At 35.8% G+C, this 18310-nt stretch overlaps 1 protein-coding gene across 2 annotated transcripts in view; it reads left to right on the top strand.

Annotated features, from left to right (window-relative positions):
- GABRB2 (gamma-aminobutyric acid type A receptor subunit beta2) overlaps window positions 1-18310 on the top strand; it is a 633978-nt gene that overhangs the window by 204213 nt on the left and 411455 nt on the right. For both annotated transcript variants that reach the window (XM_053718585.1, XM_053718586.1), the window contains exon 4: window positions 13194-13414. In XM_053718585.1, the coding sequence (XP_053574560.1) occupies window positions 13194-13414 (221 nt within the window). The remainder of the gene's footprint in view (window positions 1-13193; window positions 13415-18310) is intronic.

An 18310-nucleotide genomic window follows, 5' to 3' on the forward strand; every position in this document is an offset into this window, starting at 1 on the left:
TTCATGGTGTGGGAGGCGCACAAATGCTTCATGAGAGGCGAATTCATCAAATACAAGTCACATATGAAACAAACATCTAGGCAACACTATAAAGACCTAGCGGATACACTATCCCAAATAGAATTTAAGCATAAACAAGACCCACAAAATGAAGACACATTAGGAGAACTACAAAAAGCCAGAGAAGCTCTAAGAGATCTATTGACTAAAGAGTATAACTTAATGACTTTAAAACTTAACCAGCGATACCATTACGAAAGCAATAGGAGTGGGAAATTATTAGCAAGAGCTTTAAAACTCAAAAAACTCAAAACATATATACATCAAATTAACACACCTGATAAACAGACAATAAAAACCACACCAGGCATATTGTCCCAATTCGAGGCATATTACTCAAGGCTATACAACATAGAGAAAGAAGAAACACATAACACTGTAATACCTAACATGACCACCTATTTAGAAGAATGTCAACTACCCCAACTGTCAATAGAACAAACTAAAGACCTAGAAAAACCAATAACAGCAGGTGAGATAGCATCGGCCATTAAAAATCTAAATTTGGGAAAAAGTCCTGGCCCAGATGGTTATTCGGTGCAATATTATAAAAAAATTCTCCCTTATCCTGTTACCGCATCTTCAAAAAATCTTTAATCAAATAACAGCTGACACAACTTTCCCATCCACTATGCTAGAGGCACACATAACAGTGCTTCCCAAACCTGGAAAACCAGCGGTCACTCCCTCAAACTTTCGACCTATATCCTTGCTAAATGTTGATGTGAAGATATACGCGAAAGTATTAGCTATGAGACTTAACAGATATCTCCCTGAACTGGTACATTTAAACCAAGCTGGCTTTGTGCTGCGCCGTGAGGCGCGAGACAATACGGTAAAAACTATAGATCTTTTGGAATATGCACATAGGAGAAAAATACCTACGATATTCTTGGGTATTGACGCGGAGAAAGCCTTTGATAGGCTGAATTGGGTGTTTTTGCGACAAACTCTTATTAGATTTGGAATAGGACCACATAGGTTAGATAAAATCTTTGCACTATTTAGCGGTCCCTCAGCAAGGATCAGATTAAATGACTCCCTCTAAAATAGCATCCACATTAAAAATGGAACCAGGCAGGGATGCCCTCTTTCGCCCCTATTATTCGTATTAGCCATGGAAGTATTGGCCTCCAAAATACGCCATAACCCTGATATAGAAGGTCTCAAAATCCAAGGTACACTTTATAAATTGTCGCTTTATGCAGACGATATTTTATTATCATTGACAAACCCACTTCCATCCCTCAAAGCACTGCATTTAGAATTTGACCTATATAGCGCCCACTCATATTTTAAAATTAACACAAATAAATCCGAGGTCCTAGGGGTGGCAGTAACCAATGTTTTGATACAACATATCAGAAACCAATTCCAATTCTCTATTCAGAAAGACTCTTTGACATACTTAGGTATACAAATTGCAAGACCTAAAGAGGAACTCTACACACTAAATTACATGAACGTATTGACAAAGCTACATGTAGAGATTAATGTGTGGAAAAATAAATTCCGCTCCTGGCTTGGCAGAATACATGCCTTTAAGATGTCTTTTTTACCACGCATATTATATATATTTCAAACAGTACAGATTCAACGGCCACAGGCATTCTTAAATAGACTCCAAGCTAATGTAAATTCATTTATCTGTCAGAACAAAATGCAGAGGGTCTCAAAGAAAACTTTATACAGGGATAGATGTAACGGTGGCCTGGGAGTACCCAATCTATTATGCTATAAACAAGCGTCCATGTTAAATAGGATCATAGACTGGTGTAAACACTCAGACAATAAGGAATGGGTAAGATTAGAACACAATTTAACTAACACAACCAGTCTAGGCAGCCTTTGCTGGCTTGACAAGACACAGAGGAGACTCGGTGGTGAGCCACCGAACATAGTAGTAGAAACATTTGACACATGGGACTCAATACTGAAAAATAAAAAAGATATTTCATCTGTTCTGGCCCCTTTAACTCCTTTATTAATAAACTCTGAATCCCCAATAGGGCATAGCAAGATAGGGGAAGAAACTATGAATATACACTGTTGTGTGCCAATATACTCAAGCCTGGTTAATGGTAAATTACTGACTAGGGAAGAATTGATAGAAAAAATTATACTCAAAAAACAGAACTGGTATGAGTATATGCAATTATCACACTATATAGGTCATAATAAGAAAAAAACTGATTTCCTTAGACCACTTTCCCCATTCGTGTCAATGTGCTACTCTCCAGGCACTTCGAAGAAGGGACTATTGCAATCATACAAATGACTATTATCGATACATTCCAAACAGTTACCCGCATACACCAAGGCATGGGAAAGAAAAATTACTCACCAGATGGTACTTAACCCCCAAAAGACTAGCCGGTATTTACCCAAACACAAGCAAGTTATGTTGGAGGGGATGTAAACAGGAGGGAAATCTGACACATATCTGGTGGAGTTGCCCTTTAATACAAACATATTGGACTGACATACAATTATAAATAGGGAAGATAATAACACTTCAATTGGAATATAATCCGTTTGTGTTCCTACTAAACAAGTTACCTAAAATAAGATGTAAACTGAGAGCCACACTGCTATACATTATGTTAAACTATGCTAGACAGTTAATACCCAGGCTTTGGAAGAGTATAAGGACACCAACCAAATTACTGACTATCATTCTATAGTTTTCGTTTGGGAAGAATATCTGGGGACACTTAAAAATACCCCGAGTGGTTTACCTGTTCAAACAGAGGTGTAGAAATGCAGAAGAGAGGCAGGAACTAGATAGTAGAGAGTAGCGCAGCAGCAATTCACAATTGCCAAGATTAGATTGATTGTTTAAAATTTATATGGTTATGCTATAGATTGGGGATATATATAGTTCTGTTTTTGTAATATGGATAGAACTTTGAGATACTGTTTACTGTATATCACATACTGTTGTCTTGATCCCCTTGTCATATTCTGTATACTGTATATGTTGAAAATCTAATAAAAAAATTAAAAAAAAAAAAATGCACAAAAAACACGGCTGTGGACTGCGCGCACAGACTGGATGGGGCGCACATGCATGTCCAAGACTAGAATAAACTAGGTGCAACTTGAAAGGATACAACTTTTTATCATTTTAGAATTTTCTGCTTTTTGTACGAGTTTCATCGGTTTTCGTTTAAAGATTTGTTATTGTATTTAAATTCTAGTGAATTTTGCACCCAGTATGCTCTGGGATAAATTGCCTGTGTCAGGCTATGTGTGCCTAGGGCTGGACTGGAAATTGAAAGCAGCCCCGGAAAAAAACATCCCTATTTTCTGTTGAGTCCGCAGAATGCACACACCACATTTTTCTCAATGGGATTACTGGGATAATCCTACCCCTAATATTTTATTAGAACTAAAGGATATTAGTTTGCAATTAAAAAAATGCTAGATTGATGTTATATAGACAACTTACAATCCTATTTCATTCATGAAATAATTATCCATAGTGTGATCTGGAGAAGACACTCAAAACAGTGTGTAACCCAAAACTATTCAAAGGAGGGCAACTACATAGTATATGGTCTAGGAATTAAAACTTGCAAGGAAATACTTTGTAACCTTAATATGTATAGCTCAGAGGAGAAAAGAAGAGATGTGATAGAGCTTCACCAACCCCTTAAATTGTAGCTGGCTAGCCCCAGCTTCTGCAGCCCACCGGGAAATTTCCTGGTGTCCTGGTAGGCCAATCCAGCAATGGCTAGTTTATTCTGAGAGTACTGCCCAAGACAAGGGATGTGCGCCTACTGTTCTAGTCTGTGAGTGTAGCCTCTAGCCTTGTGCTCACTGACTACTATCTGTTATCTGTCTGTCATTTATGCCAACTATTAGTTTTGAACTTTTATGCCCTGTAGCTATTCTCTATTCATAACATCTATTTAGTTTGTCCTCTTGTATATTACAATAATAAGGGCTGTTGAGCTACATCTGACCTATCTGATAGTCCCATTTACCTTTTATCAACCTCTAGCACATCTAGTTAGTACAAGAGGGTGCCCTGGAAAACAGAGTTGAGATAGGCAAAGGAAAAATAACATTTTACCTCATAATGGAACAAAAGCTCAAATGGATACAGACATACAAGTACACAAATACTCCACACATAAAAGTGGTTAAAATGTTCTCCATCATTTTATTTACAATCCAAAAGTGAACTGCTGCTGATATATCAGCTGATGGGGGTCAGAAGGACCATCATATGAAGAGGTTAAGGGGTACATTTTGTACATTATAATTGTAGTATTGAGTATTGATTTGGAGTTGGAGATTCCAAAGTATGTAGCTAGCAAGTCATAAGGATGTGAAACACATGTTTATTAAGCAATCACTCTGATTACAGCATCCCTGCCTGTGGTGACATCATTTACAGAATTTATCCCTAGAATTTTCAAGTATTTAATTCTGAAACTATACTGTAATTATACAAACAAATATAAAACTATAGACTAGGCTTTGGCCTAGTCTTTGTCTAAGAAGGACACTCCCAATAGCCTTTGAATGGCATATGATAAACCATTGCCTACTGAATTGGGGCATAAAAACTGGAACACCAAAACCTCTGTTTTTCTTCTTATCCTGTTGAAAGATGTCTGATTTTGGACAACGCAAGAAAGCACACATTAAAGAATTTGGCTAAGTATTCCTGGGATAAAATTATGTGATTATTATATTTAATTAGCAGTGTTGCACAAAATATATTCCTCTTATTACAACATATATCGATTCCTAATAAATTCTTTGGAAATAAAAAAATAAAATAAAAAAAACAAATACCCAATATAATATAATATTTTATTAAATTAGATCTAGATAGAAAATGTATCATTCGTCCACAAAACTTCTCAGATTATACTTTTTTATCTATATATTTTTATTGAAGAGTTTATCTAAGAACTTTGTAAACTTCTAATTCATGAAACACAAACACTAAATAAATTGGAATACATAAAATAAGTTCCAATAATGTTATATAATTTGGATGTACTACATATGGTTGAGAAATCAATCTATATAGTAAGTCTTTTTTGTAATTCTGTTTATACTATAATAGGAAATATACAAATGAGGAAATTATTCATGGGTTAAAATGGTGATAGAGATTAAGGTAGGTTTTGATGTATATACATTTTCTTGCCGTGAAAAATATAATATATTCCCAATGCCTATTGTATGTCCTTATGTCCAAGTGTTTTTAAAACTATTTACTTATAAAGTTAAATTATGTACATTCTCCAGATTGTGATGAATACATTGGCATCAGAGTAAATATGCTGTGTAAGCAGGGGTTAATCATTTGTGGAAAAGCTAGCTTTTAGTAATATATTTCACTTCAGTTTAGGTCATCAAATTGTTATATCTGATGATACAATTATCTAAATAACATTTTCTTTTTCGTTTTTTTCTCTTCACTTCACAGCTTATTTATTAGCCTCTGTATTGATTTTATTATAGATTTTTTTTGTATGTGAATACTTTGGATCCTATATCACACTTGTTCATGTGAAGTCATAAGTTTAAAATCTTAAAAATTATTGTGTCAACCCCTAATTTTCTCATGCAGAAAGACTCATTTATTTTAAAGTGGAAAGTCTACATTTACTTTTTTGTAATAGCATAACATCCGTTTAAATCACAGGAAAATATAAAGTAGCAAAGATTCCAATATTAGGGCTAGATTACAAGTACTTTGATAATTTTAACGGGGAATGTGACAAGCGCTAACGAGTGTACATATTACAAGTTGAAACTAAAAGGTAGCGCATGGGCGCAAACATAAAATTGGATTAACAGAAAATGTGCAATATGCATCAAAACGAAATTAGACAGGTGCACATATTTGGACATCCTTGTCATTTTGTTGATTTGAATACCTGTAACTACCTAGCACTGATTAATTGGAACTCCCAATTGGTTTGGTGAGCCCATTAAGCCTTGAACTTCATAGACAGGTGAATCCAATCATGAGAAAAGGTATTTAAGCTGGCCAATTGCAAGTTGTTGTTCTCTTTGACTCTCCTCTGTAGATTGGCAACATGGGGGCCTCAAAACAACTCTCAAATGACCTGAAAACAAAGATTTTTCAACATTATGGTTTAGGGGAAGGCTGCAAAAAGCTATAGCAGAGATTTAAGATGTCAGTGTCCACTGTGAGGAGCAAAGTTAGGAAATGGAAGACCACAGGCACAGTTCTTGTTAATGCCAGAAGTAAAATATTGGAGAGGCAAAGCAAAGGATGGTGAGAACGGTCAAAACAGCCCACAGACCACCTCCAAAGACCAACAAAATCATCTTGCTGCAGATGGTGTCACTGTGCATCGTTCAACAATTCAGAGTATGGGAGAGTGATGCGGAAGAAGCCTTTTCTGCACACATGCCACAAACAGAGTCGCTTAAGGTATGCAAACGCACATTTGGACAAGCCAGCTTCATTTTGGAAGAAGGTGCTGTGGACTGATGAAACAAAGATTGAGTTATTTGGTCATAACAAGGGGCATTATGCATGGCGGCAAAAGAACACAGCATTCCAAGACAAACACTTTCTACCTTCAGTAAAATTTGGTGGATGTTCCTTCATGCTGTGGGGCTGTGTGGCCAGTGCTGGTACTGGGAATCTTGTTAAAGTTGAGGGTCACATGGATTCCACTCAATATCAGCAGATACTGAGAATATTTTGACAAAAAGCACAAGTTACACAAAGTTTAGAGATGACAGGTATTGATTCCAAAGCCCCATTATTGAGAGCACAGGGTATTGCAATATCGCTACCAACAATAAACAATTCTCTAAGACAGGCGAGAGATAGGATTATGAAGTAACCTTACATGTTATTAACCATAAAACAAGCGTGATGTGTGGGCATTACAGTTTTCTCCTCTTCCGTGCCCTAAAGCTCTCTCAGATTTTTTATTTTTTATTAACTATACTAAACAAAACATAGCATAACATATAAAAACTAAACTAAACAGAATAGGGTAGGCCCAAAAGTAAGTGAACCATTATCTTCCTGGGAAAGAATGCCGAGTTGGCCAGTATCTAGGTAAATAGATAATGTGTTTGGATACATTTATTGCGTATCATTATGAGGCATATATGCTTGCAAGCACTTTTCAGAGTCTTAACAAGTATTTGTTGGAGCCATGAAATACATCCAACAGGGACAATATTAGGGGTGTTTACCTGAATAGCAGCGAGAGTATACCATCAAACAAGTTACCCCCAATAAGCAACAGTATGAGTGCCAATAGTTGGAGTACGCTAGACAGCAATGTGTGTCTAATGAACAATATATTCACTATTTTAGTAGATACAAGGTTCAAAACCTATGTGTATACAGGGCTTTAACTTTAGGACTTGAGGCATGTTCTTGCTGAATTGAGTATGTGATGTGAGTATACCAAATAGCAACTTGCTGAGGTATTTTTCTTTCTCTAATAACCTGTCCAATGAGAATAATAAGAGGATCAAACTGGCATTTGATAAGATATAACATTAAGCAGGTTGATTTAAAGGGCAGTGAGTCCACTATTTGTGTGTATATGAGGCTCCAAACTGGCATACCAGGGTTACAACGGGCCTTAGTATTGACTGGGAGGAACAAACCACCTTAACAAACACAGAAAACAAAAACAAAACCTTAACTAAAGAAAACAAGGTAATACATATGGCATCTGGATGTATTAGGATATCCACAGAATAGAGAGACCTCCACGTGCTGATAGTCAGTGTCGTCCATGTAATGAGGTAGTGTGTTATAGAATATAATGGACAACTAGTAGTGGGAACATAGGAGGAGCCATGAGCCAACAAAGACCATCAACTTAATTTTCAAATAAAAATAAAATATGGATCAGTAATAGATATTAAGGCCTAACAGAACAACAATCCTAGTTGCTTTATAAAAGTAAAAAGTCATGATTACATATGTGATAGGGCTGAACAGATATATGTGGTCATTCAAATATGCTAGCCATTTTACAGTTAAAGCTATATGTGGGTTCAGGTTACTACAGTCATATTCATCAGCTACCCAATTCTAGGGTATAACAATTAAAATACATGGTTCAGCATTGTTTTGTGGGGATGGCAAATAATTAAGTAACTGTCTCCTAGCTGAGAGTGTGGAAATAATGTTGATTTCACTCTAGGGGACATATGAAAAGTAAGGATAGCTGCAGGATAGAGGAATCACAATATGATGACAGTCAGAGCTAAAAAGAAGCCATTGTCAAGCAAAGAACATCATTATTAGGGCATTAGTGGGGTAGTAATAAACATTAGGCCCTAGCAAGAGAGATAAGCATTGATTATTTTTAAAAGGTGTAAATGGCCATGAACAAATAGAGAGTGTCCTGACAGCAAACTGTAGGTGTAGATACACAGTAGATCAGTGATCAAAATGATAGATGGTTGTATGTTGACAATATGTTAAAGTCCCAGAAAGGCTAGTTGAGGGATCTGAGCCCAAGTTTGAAATTTTAACCCAGCCTTGTAGCCATTACAACTCCTTATGTCCATTAGAAAAAAGCAGGGTTCCATATTTCAAAACTGATGTTAGTCTGTGCGGGAGACTAATAACACCACCTCATTTATTTAGCAAAGTAACAGGTAGAGGCCATGTGTTTAATTTAAGACTCAGTGCTACGCTTGTCAAACCCAACAGAGCAGATTAGGGCAAGACAAGCGTGGTAGCCCAGGTGCCCTAAAAAAAACAACTCACAGTCTTCCCGGCTCAGCCAACACCTTCCTTTTCTGGAGCTAACAGTCAGCAGTACAGGTCTGACATCCCCTTCATCCGATAAACAGGGCCCCACGGGGAGAGCAATCCAACAAGCAGAGAAAACTGTGAGTGCTGAAGGGAGCTCAGAGATATGCCGCTCAGGAAAGTGCATCCATTTTAAGGAGAATAATGTATGGCTCAAATCATCATAGGGGCAGCTGCTGAGCTTCGAAGCTAGCTCCTGTATTGGGTCCATATACTGGGTAGGAGTTGCGTCCACCGAAGAGATGTGTAAGGGAGAGTCCGCGGTGAGCTCTGCCGGTCCGGAAGTCATCGCAGTATAAGAATGCAGAGACATCCAATCCCCTCTCATGCTACCTACCAGGGGTCCTTCAGCTGGATCCAAAAAGAATGTTGCTGGATCTGTGAGTGTGTTGAACTCCTGCAGCTGTGCTGGAGGTAAGTTGTGCGGGCCCAGTTTTGAAGAGCAGGATTGCGTGGGTACAGGAACAGTGTCTGTAGAGTAGGATCTCCCAATAGCTTGAACCATTTCATGCAGGCTCTCATAGCTTGAGAATAAGCATTCAAATGCAGGCAAAAATACCTCAAGCAGTTGCATAGTAAGGCTATTTTCCAACTCCATTGCTCTGTAGTAGGCAAAAAAGAAAAACAATATATACAAAATCCCACGTGGATTACAGTTCAGTAAAATGACCTCCGTGGAAGAAGAGAATAGGTTTCTTCTATCTGCTAGTGTTTCCCGGACAGCTTATCTGTCAAGGGAGAGGCAGATGGCATAGAAGAATGGTGATATAAAGTATATCAGAAGAGGTTTAATTTGGAGCAACAAGAGCCCACTGCCATCTTCTAGATCCACCCACCGGAAGTCATAAGATATTTCTTGCTCACTTCAGGTTTAGCTTTGTTGCTTTAGTATGATGTTGGGTTAGCACACCAGCGATATACCCAACACAATTTCCATATTTGTTTCTTAGATTGTACAAATAAAGATTACCACTGGCGCTTATAAAATAAGCTAGGATTTATACTACCATAACAGAGTGTGACTTATCTAAGTGTAAAAAGGTTATCTGTGACAGTGAATTTAATATTTGAGACCGTGTATGTAGACGGGATATCTAGTGTTCAAAACGTTTTCCTTTGGAAAACATATAAGAAATAGGTAAGTCTGTGTATACAGACAATATAGATGATGTCCGTAAATTGTGTCCTTTACAAAATAAATTGGGTTAAAGGGATAAGTTTGTGTTTATAAATAGTGTTCGTGATACTAAATGATGTCCTTAAAATATAGATAGATAGTAATTGATAAGTCTGTATTTACAGGTGATATGTTTGGTGTCCGTAAATAAAGATGATAGATATAATAGATAAAAAATTGACTTGTTTAATAAACTAGAAAAACTTGCGACATAAACTTATGGCATAAAATTCATAAAAATGTCATCTCAAATAAATAAAACAGAGGGACGTCTCCTTATAAGTAATTATTTTGGTCAATTGGCCTTACAAAAAATTGGGTATTAAAAGTATAAAAATTGATCAATATAGCCACTTTGTGTGTATAACAGTTATTGGGCAAACCGTAAGGTACCTTACAAGTGTCCGTTGAAAATCGGAAAAACTTCTGAACCTATGTACCGCTTCTTTGAGCGTCCTTGTGTGTTGTGCTCCTTCGCGGCTTATTACAAAAACAACAAGCCTCCGATGTTATTGGTTGTTGGAAGTCACACCTCTCTTTTAATAGGCTGTGAGGGTGCACGCTGGATGTTAGCTTGTGAAGGTATAGATGATCTTTAACAAGATTTTTATAGTGCAGCTGTTAGGATTCTGCTTCGGCACGTATAGGCGCAATATTGGAAATCCGCTGTTGTAGTAATGAAGTAGTATTCTCCAATTTACAGCTGATCAGATCCTTGGTCCTCCTTATGGCTTTTGCTCCTAAATCATAGAAATTAAAGAGTCCACTTGAGGGGCTGGATCGCAGCTTGTAGGAGTTAAAATTGTTGTAGTGCAAAGGTCTGGAGTAAATTCTACGCGTTTCACCCTCTGGGGGCTTTATCAAGATACTCGAGACAGGTTAGGTGCATCCTTATAAAGGTGGTTCTTGTATTCTAATTGGTTCAGTAATTAAGGTAAATTTCATAGAGGCACACCTTTTTTCAGTTTAAGGTGGGCTTTCGGGTTTGCAGTCTTTTGTATATAAAGGGAGTATTAAAAGTTCTCTTGATAATAGTCTTGTTATCTCATATTTTTTTTAGCAATGGTTAATACCTTTATTATAAAAAACTTATTACACATAAAATTGAGAACTATGTATTAGCTAACTAGTGACTCATATGAAAAATAAAAAATATATATAAAAAAGTTAAAACTGTATATATTTGTATTTAAATTAAAAGGTTATTATACCTAAGCCTAAGACTAGTTCATTGAGATAATACATTATAAATTTTGAAGAAGCATATAAAAAAACATATTTGTTTCTTAGTTTGTGTAATACTAAAGAAGATAATAATGATGGTGATGGTAATGATAAATGATGATGTTAATAATAAATAAATAAATAAATAAATAAATAAATAAATATAGGCATTTTATTGATGTTGTAATACTGAAAATATATATGTGGCCATAGGGGGCACAAAATGGAACATAGGAAAAGAAAAAAAGTTAAAACAATAGCTTATTATTATCGCTTCAAAAATATAATGAAATATGGCAGTAAAATAGCACTTTCTTAGTATGATTAGGCTTTCTTCGAAGATGTTGGACATTAAAGATATATACAGCTATATTCAGAGATATATGCTAACTTGATGGGTCTTTGCTCACAATTTGGGTCAATACACTTGAAGCCATCTATGTATTTTTTTTTTAACAAAATATGCATTCTGTAATTCAAGAAAATGGCAACATTGACATGTTGCTTGCTTTTTTCATGTACCAAAAATAAAGCAAAAATGTTTGTATTTGCTTGAAAAACATACACATGTGTGTATCTTTGCTTTGTGTAGACTGGGGTTACCTGAATGTACATTTTTTAAGATTTTAATGTTTTTGAATAACAGGTGTATGCATTTCAAGCTGATTTAAATGGATTTAACAAAACAATAATTGATTTTGAATAGTGTTGATGGTTCAATACAATTAAAACAACTTCTTCTTTTGATGTGTTTTAACAGAAATTATAAGTTTCTGTAAACTGCCCCCTTATTTAAGTTTTTTCTACAAACTTGCATTTAAGTCAGTTAATGCTGACTCATGCATAATTCCATGGGTGTGGGCACAATGTTATCTATATTGCACAAATGAACTAGCAAAACTAGCAATGTCTAGCTTTGAAAAGATAAAAAAAATTCTCTAAGAGGCGCCCTTCAAGGGCTTAAAGGGTCATAAAACCGAAAATATTTATTTCATGATTCAGATAGAGAATACAATTTTAAACAACATTCCAATTTACTTCTATTATCTAATTTGCTTCATTCTTTAGATATCCCTTGTTGAAGAAATAGCAATGCACATCGGTGAGCCAATAACAAGAGGCATTTATGTGCAGCTACCAATCAGCAGCTACTGAGCATATCTAGATATGCTTTTCAACCAAGTATATCACGAGAATGAAGCAAATTAGATAACAGAAGTAAATTAGAAAACTGTTTAAAATAGCATGCTCTTTCTAAAGCATGAAAGAAAGTTTTGGGCTAGAATGTCCCTTTAATGAGCCTACCTAGGTAAATTGGAAAGTTGTTTAAAATTGCATGCCCCTATCTGTATCATGAAAGTTTAATTTTGATGTTACTGCCCCTTTAAGGGAAGATTGTTATTTTTTTAGGATTATACCATGTTTCATTATACTGGTTGACTTGCTATTTTTTATTTTTTCATCTAACCCATTCAGGATTTATTGATGCACCATCAAAGGGGAACTATTATACATCATAATTTTAGTGTATTATTTGTCATCATTTTATATTACTGTAATTTGCTAGGTTATATTACATTTAAATTGAAACTGGCAAAAAAATGAGGAATCAAAAATCAAATCAGAATGAGTTTCATTTGCCAGGCTAAAACAACTAACTCTTCAATAAAAAAAAGTCTGAATTTATCCTAGGAATTCACTTCATTTTAGTAAGCAAATTAATTTTGTTGGTAAATAAGATCTATAGAAGAACATGAATATGAAAGAATATTGTTTTTCACTGGAGTATTCTTATAAGAGCTGGACAGGTGTCTTGTAACAATATTTACTTAACAGTCTGTTACAGTATAAGAATTGCATTATGGATACTGGTGTGCTTAGGAAAACATGATACTGATATTTATTATTTATTCTTTGTGTTTTTTTATATTACAGGACTATACTTTGACAATGTACTTTCAACAAGCATGGAGAGATAAAAGACTTTCATACTCAGTTATTCCTTTAAATCTTACATTGGATAACAGAGTAGCAGATCAGCTCTGGGTTCCTGATACCTACTTCCTGAATGACAAGAAGTCTTTTGTTCATGGTGTTACTGTCAAGAACAGAATGATTCGGCTTCATCCTGATGGTACTGTGCTCTATGGACTAAGGTAGGTTTTGGATTAACTATTTTCTTAATTTTATGTTTCATGTGAAATAAATACAAAACTAATGTGTTTATTTGAGTGTCTACAACAGATTTTTTTTGGAGAATTTTCCCATAACACTTAAGACATAATAGGCTTGGCATGCAAATTAACACACAAAATGACCCATTTAACATTATATGAGCATACGGTTACCAGGTCTCAACTTTTTTGTAGCGGAGAACGGGCAGGGAACACTGTCCACTGTCAACAGTTATAATTTAACAAGAATATTGTTTTGCAGCATCACCCTCTGCTCTAGTGCAAGAATAGGGTCTGTCAATCACCCCCAAATTAACAAGTTCAAGTTACTTTTGAGGTTAAGAAGCAGCAGTATTATGACTGCTGCTTCCTCACTTGCAATGAGCAGGCTCACACGAGCAAGCCTGCACCACAATGACTCCAAAGCAGTTTCCACTTATTAATCAATAGAGTCCAAAATGTGTTCAGTCTTTGAATCCAACACCTTTTTAAATGTAATATCCCTATATTGTTTATGTTATCATTTCAATATAGTTGTTAACAAAACATATGGCAAAATGCATGACTTATACAATCACAGTCATAGACAAACTTTTTATATAATTGGTCTCATTGGTAGAGTGATGATTGAATCAAATACTACAAAGCCATTATCTTGGTAGATAAGAGGGACAATGATAAGTCAATGATATGTGGGACTACTACTTTAATCATAGAAGAAATTATGGAAAAAATATCACTTCTAAATATTACTCACATGATTTAAAAGTATATCTTTATAGTAATATTTATTTAAATGCTTGGATTACCAGTTTTTTAATTACACAACTTTGAATTTTCTATACCGAAAAATCTAATGCAAAATATTTATGACCTAAAAGAAAATGTATTATAATTGTTTGCTACATTAAACACCCACTAGGGCACAGACAGCAAAAAAAAACAAAAAAACAAACAAAAAAAACTACATTATATATTAAGCACTTATTTATTTAATCTATTGACTGAATAAATCAAGTCTGTATATTTTTGTTACTGCTGCTATTATTTCAGTGACAAATTGATTGGCAACACTCTATTTTGTTGTTCTGCAAAAGAGCATTTATTAAAACATGATTATGAGTAAAACAAACGTATAGTCCATCTGTTTGTAGAAGAGCAGATGGTCTATACATGTCAGAACAAATGTAACATCAAGCTGTCTTAGTTTATATAATCAACCTTTGCATTTCTGCATGCAACATTTACTTATTATTACCTTTTATTTATTTGCTTAGCTATTGATTAAATATTTTTTAACTGAGTATTTAAGTATTTTTCAATTCAGAAGTTTTTATTTTTATTTTGTTAAAAAATATATGGAAGAGAGAGTTACAGATAAAAAGCAAGCTCATTCAGGCACACACATATATTATGGACAACTATGGGAACACATACAAATGTAACATAGCTGTATTAGTTAATTTGATTAATTTAATAAGTTAATATAATTTTGGGGAACTAAAAAACATTTTAAAGATTATAGCAAATTATTTATGAGTCACTGAACAATGTGCTTTCTAGGTCTTAAATCACTTCATATTCATATTCCTAAATCTATAACTGATAATAATAATAATAATATACATAGAAATTGCCAGCTGTGTTTTGTTTTCTGGAAAATAATTTTGGCTGAGCAGGAGAACCCCAGTGGTTTTACCCCTTGTACCAATTAGATGTATGTACTACGTCACACAGTGTTTTTTTCTATTGCACTGTGTTGACTTAGTAACTACATCCAACACAGAGGTGCATGCTGTGGTTCCCGCTGTCAGCTTAGACTGTCTGTGTCACACTCGCTTAAAATTCTCCGTTGGTGCCAGTGGATGCAGTTAAAGGAAATAGGGAATCAAATTGGTGGACCAGCAGGGAAGGGGGAAGGGAGGGTCGGGGTTTCCTACACTAGGGAAACATAATAGGCAGGGGAGAGGGAGGGATGGGGCCGTACACTAGTAAAGAATATTGGTTAGAAGGAGGATCCTACACTATAGAAAAAGGTGATCTTGGAGGGGGCCCTACACTACAAAAAAATGGGGTAGAATCAGGGAGGTGGGAGGGTGAGAAACGAGCTACACTGCAGAGATACTAAAAAAAAAAAAAAATGAAAGCCCTAAACTGAATACTGGCAGACTGTTTTTATAGCCGGGCATTCAGGGAGATTAGAGGGTGAAGAGCAATCTATACTACAGAAATAGTAAAACATTAAAACTCTAAACTGCATACTGGCAGTGGCAGACTGACTGTCTGTCTAGCACCTAAGATGGTGGTGACCAGTGGGGGGAAGGAGAGAAGAAAGGTGTTTGGGAGAGATCAGGTTGGGGTCAGGGGGTGGGAGGGTAATCCCTACACTAGATCAAATATTAACCTTACAAACTGATTAACCCCTTCATTGCCAGGACATTTCAGAAGTGTGGTGTGCAGCTGCAATTAGCAGCCTTCTTATTGCCTAAAACCAATGACAAAGCCAAGCATGTCTGCTATTTCTGAACAAAGAGGATACTAAAACATTTACAACCATTTGTCCTATGACTATAATACAGGGAGTGCAGAATTATTAGGCAAGTTGTATTTTTGAGGATTAATTTTATTATTGAACAACAACCATGTTCTCAATGAACCCAAAAAACTCATTAATATCAAAGCTGAATAGTTTTGGAAGTAGTTTTTAGTTTGTTTTTAGTTATAGCTATTTTAGGGGGATATCTGTGTGTGCAGGTGACTATTACTGTGCATAATTATTAGGCAACTTAACAAAAAACAAATATATACCCATTTCAATTATTTATTTTTACCAGTGAAACCAATATAACATCTCAACATTCACAAATATACATTTCTGACATTCAAAAACAAAACAAAAACAAATCAGTGACCAATATAGCCACCTTTCTTTGCAAGGACACTCAAAAGCCTGCCATCCATGGATTCTGTCAGTGTTTTGATCTGTTCACCATCAACATTGCGTGCAGCAGCAACCACAGCCTCCCAGACACTGTTCAGAGAGGTGTACTGTTTTCCCTCCTTGTAAATCTCACATTTGATGATGGACCACAGGTTCTCAATGGGGTTCAGATCAGGTGAACAAGGAGGCCATGTCATTAGATTTTCTTCTTTTATACCCTTTCTTGCCAGCCACGCTGTGGAGTACTTGGACGCGTGTGATGGAGCATTGTCCTGCATGAAAATCATGTTTTTCTTGAAGGATGCAGACTTCTTCCTGTACCACTGCTTGAAGAAGGTGTCTTCCAGAAACTGGCAGTAGGACTGGGAGTTGAGCTTGACTCCATCCTCAACCCGAAAAGGCCCCACAAGCTCATCTTTGATGATACCAGCCCAAACCAGTACTCCACCTCCACCTTGCTGGTGTCTGAGCTCTCTGCCCTTTACCAATCCAGCCACGGGCCCATCCATCTGGCCCATCAAGACTTACTCTCATTTCATCAGTCCATAAAACCTTAGAAAAATCAGTCTTGAGATATTTCTTGGTCCAGTCTTGACGTTTCAGCTTGTGTGTCTTGTTCAGTGGTGGTCGTCTTTCAGCCTTTCTTACCTTGGCCATGTCTCTGAGTATTGCACACCTTGTGCTTTTGGGCACTCCAGTGATGTTGCAGCTCTGAAATATGGCCAAACTGGTGGCAAGTGGCATCTTGGCAGCTGCACGCTTGACTTTTCTCAGTTCATGGGCAGTTATTTTGCGCCTTGGTTTTTCCACACGCTTCTTGCGACCCTGTTGACTATTTTGAATGAAACGCTTGATTGTTCGATGATCACGCTTCAGAAGCTTTGCAATTTTAAGAGTGCTGCATCCCTCTGCAAGATATCTCACTATTTTTGACTTTTCTGAGCCTGTCAAGTCCTTCTTTTGACCCATTTTGCCAAAGGAAAGGAAGTTGCCTAATAATTATGCACACCTGATATAGGGTGTTGATGTCATTAGACCACACCCCTTCTCATTACAGAGATGCACATCACCTAATATGCTTAATTGATAGTAGGCTTTCGAGCCTATACAGCTTGGAGTAAGACAACATGCATAAAGAGGATGATGTGGTCAAAATACTAATTTGCCTAATAATTCTGCACTCCCTGTAGTTGTGTTTAAATCATTTTAGTGAGAAACCCAAACTTTTTATATTTGATCGTATTTTGTGACCAACATGGGGCTAGATCAATATCTTGGATTGTCTACTTTAAAATATACATAGTTTTCATAGGTAAATATAAAATATATCTATCTCTCTGTCTGTCAGCATATAACTAGAAGTTTTATTCCGCATAACACCTTGGTAACAGGGAAAACCTTGCAAGAAAAAAGGTGCTTATATTTCTGTACTGCAGAATAGGACCTATCTAATCTATATTATAACCCCCAAAAGCCCACATGGGCCCCTATTTCACATGTGACTACCCTTGATTACAATTTAGTAAGGTGATCACAGTGAAAGCAGTGGTCACTGGGCTATTTTAAATATTATTTAATACTAATAATAATAACAATATAAATAATAATAATAATAATAAATATAATTATAAAAACATTAGCAATTTTACATCTGTTTGTGTCTTTTCATGTAAATGTTAGATATTTGCTGTTTATTTTGTAGTTGAAAAGATATATTAAAAAAGAAGACCATTTTTACTCTGTTGTAATAGTAAAGTCTTAAAATATGCATATATTACAAATAATTACAATGTGTAACATATGTCTTTAGTGAATAATTTAATTTGCAGTGTTAAAGGAATGGTGGGCTTAGCTTGAAGTCTTTGGAATTGCAAATTTATCTCCCCCTGTGTTATGAAGAAAGTAATTTCTTCATTAAATCTTAACAACAGAAAGTT

The sequence above is a fragment of the Bombina bombina genome, chromosome 6 (assembly GCF_027579735.1).
Source record: "Bombina bombina isolate aBomBom1 chromosome 6, aBomBom1.pri, whole genome shotgun sequence".
NCBI classification, from domain to species: Eukaryota; Metazoa; Chordata; class Amphibia; order Anura; family Bombinatoridae; genus Bombina; species Bombina bombina.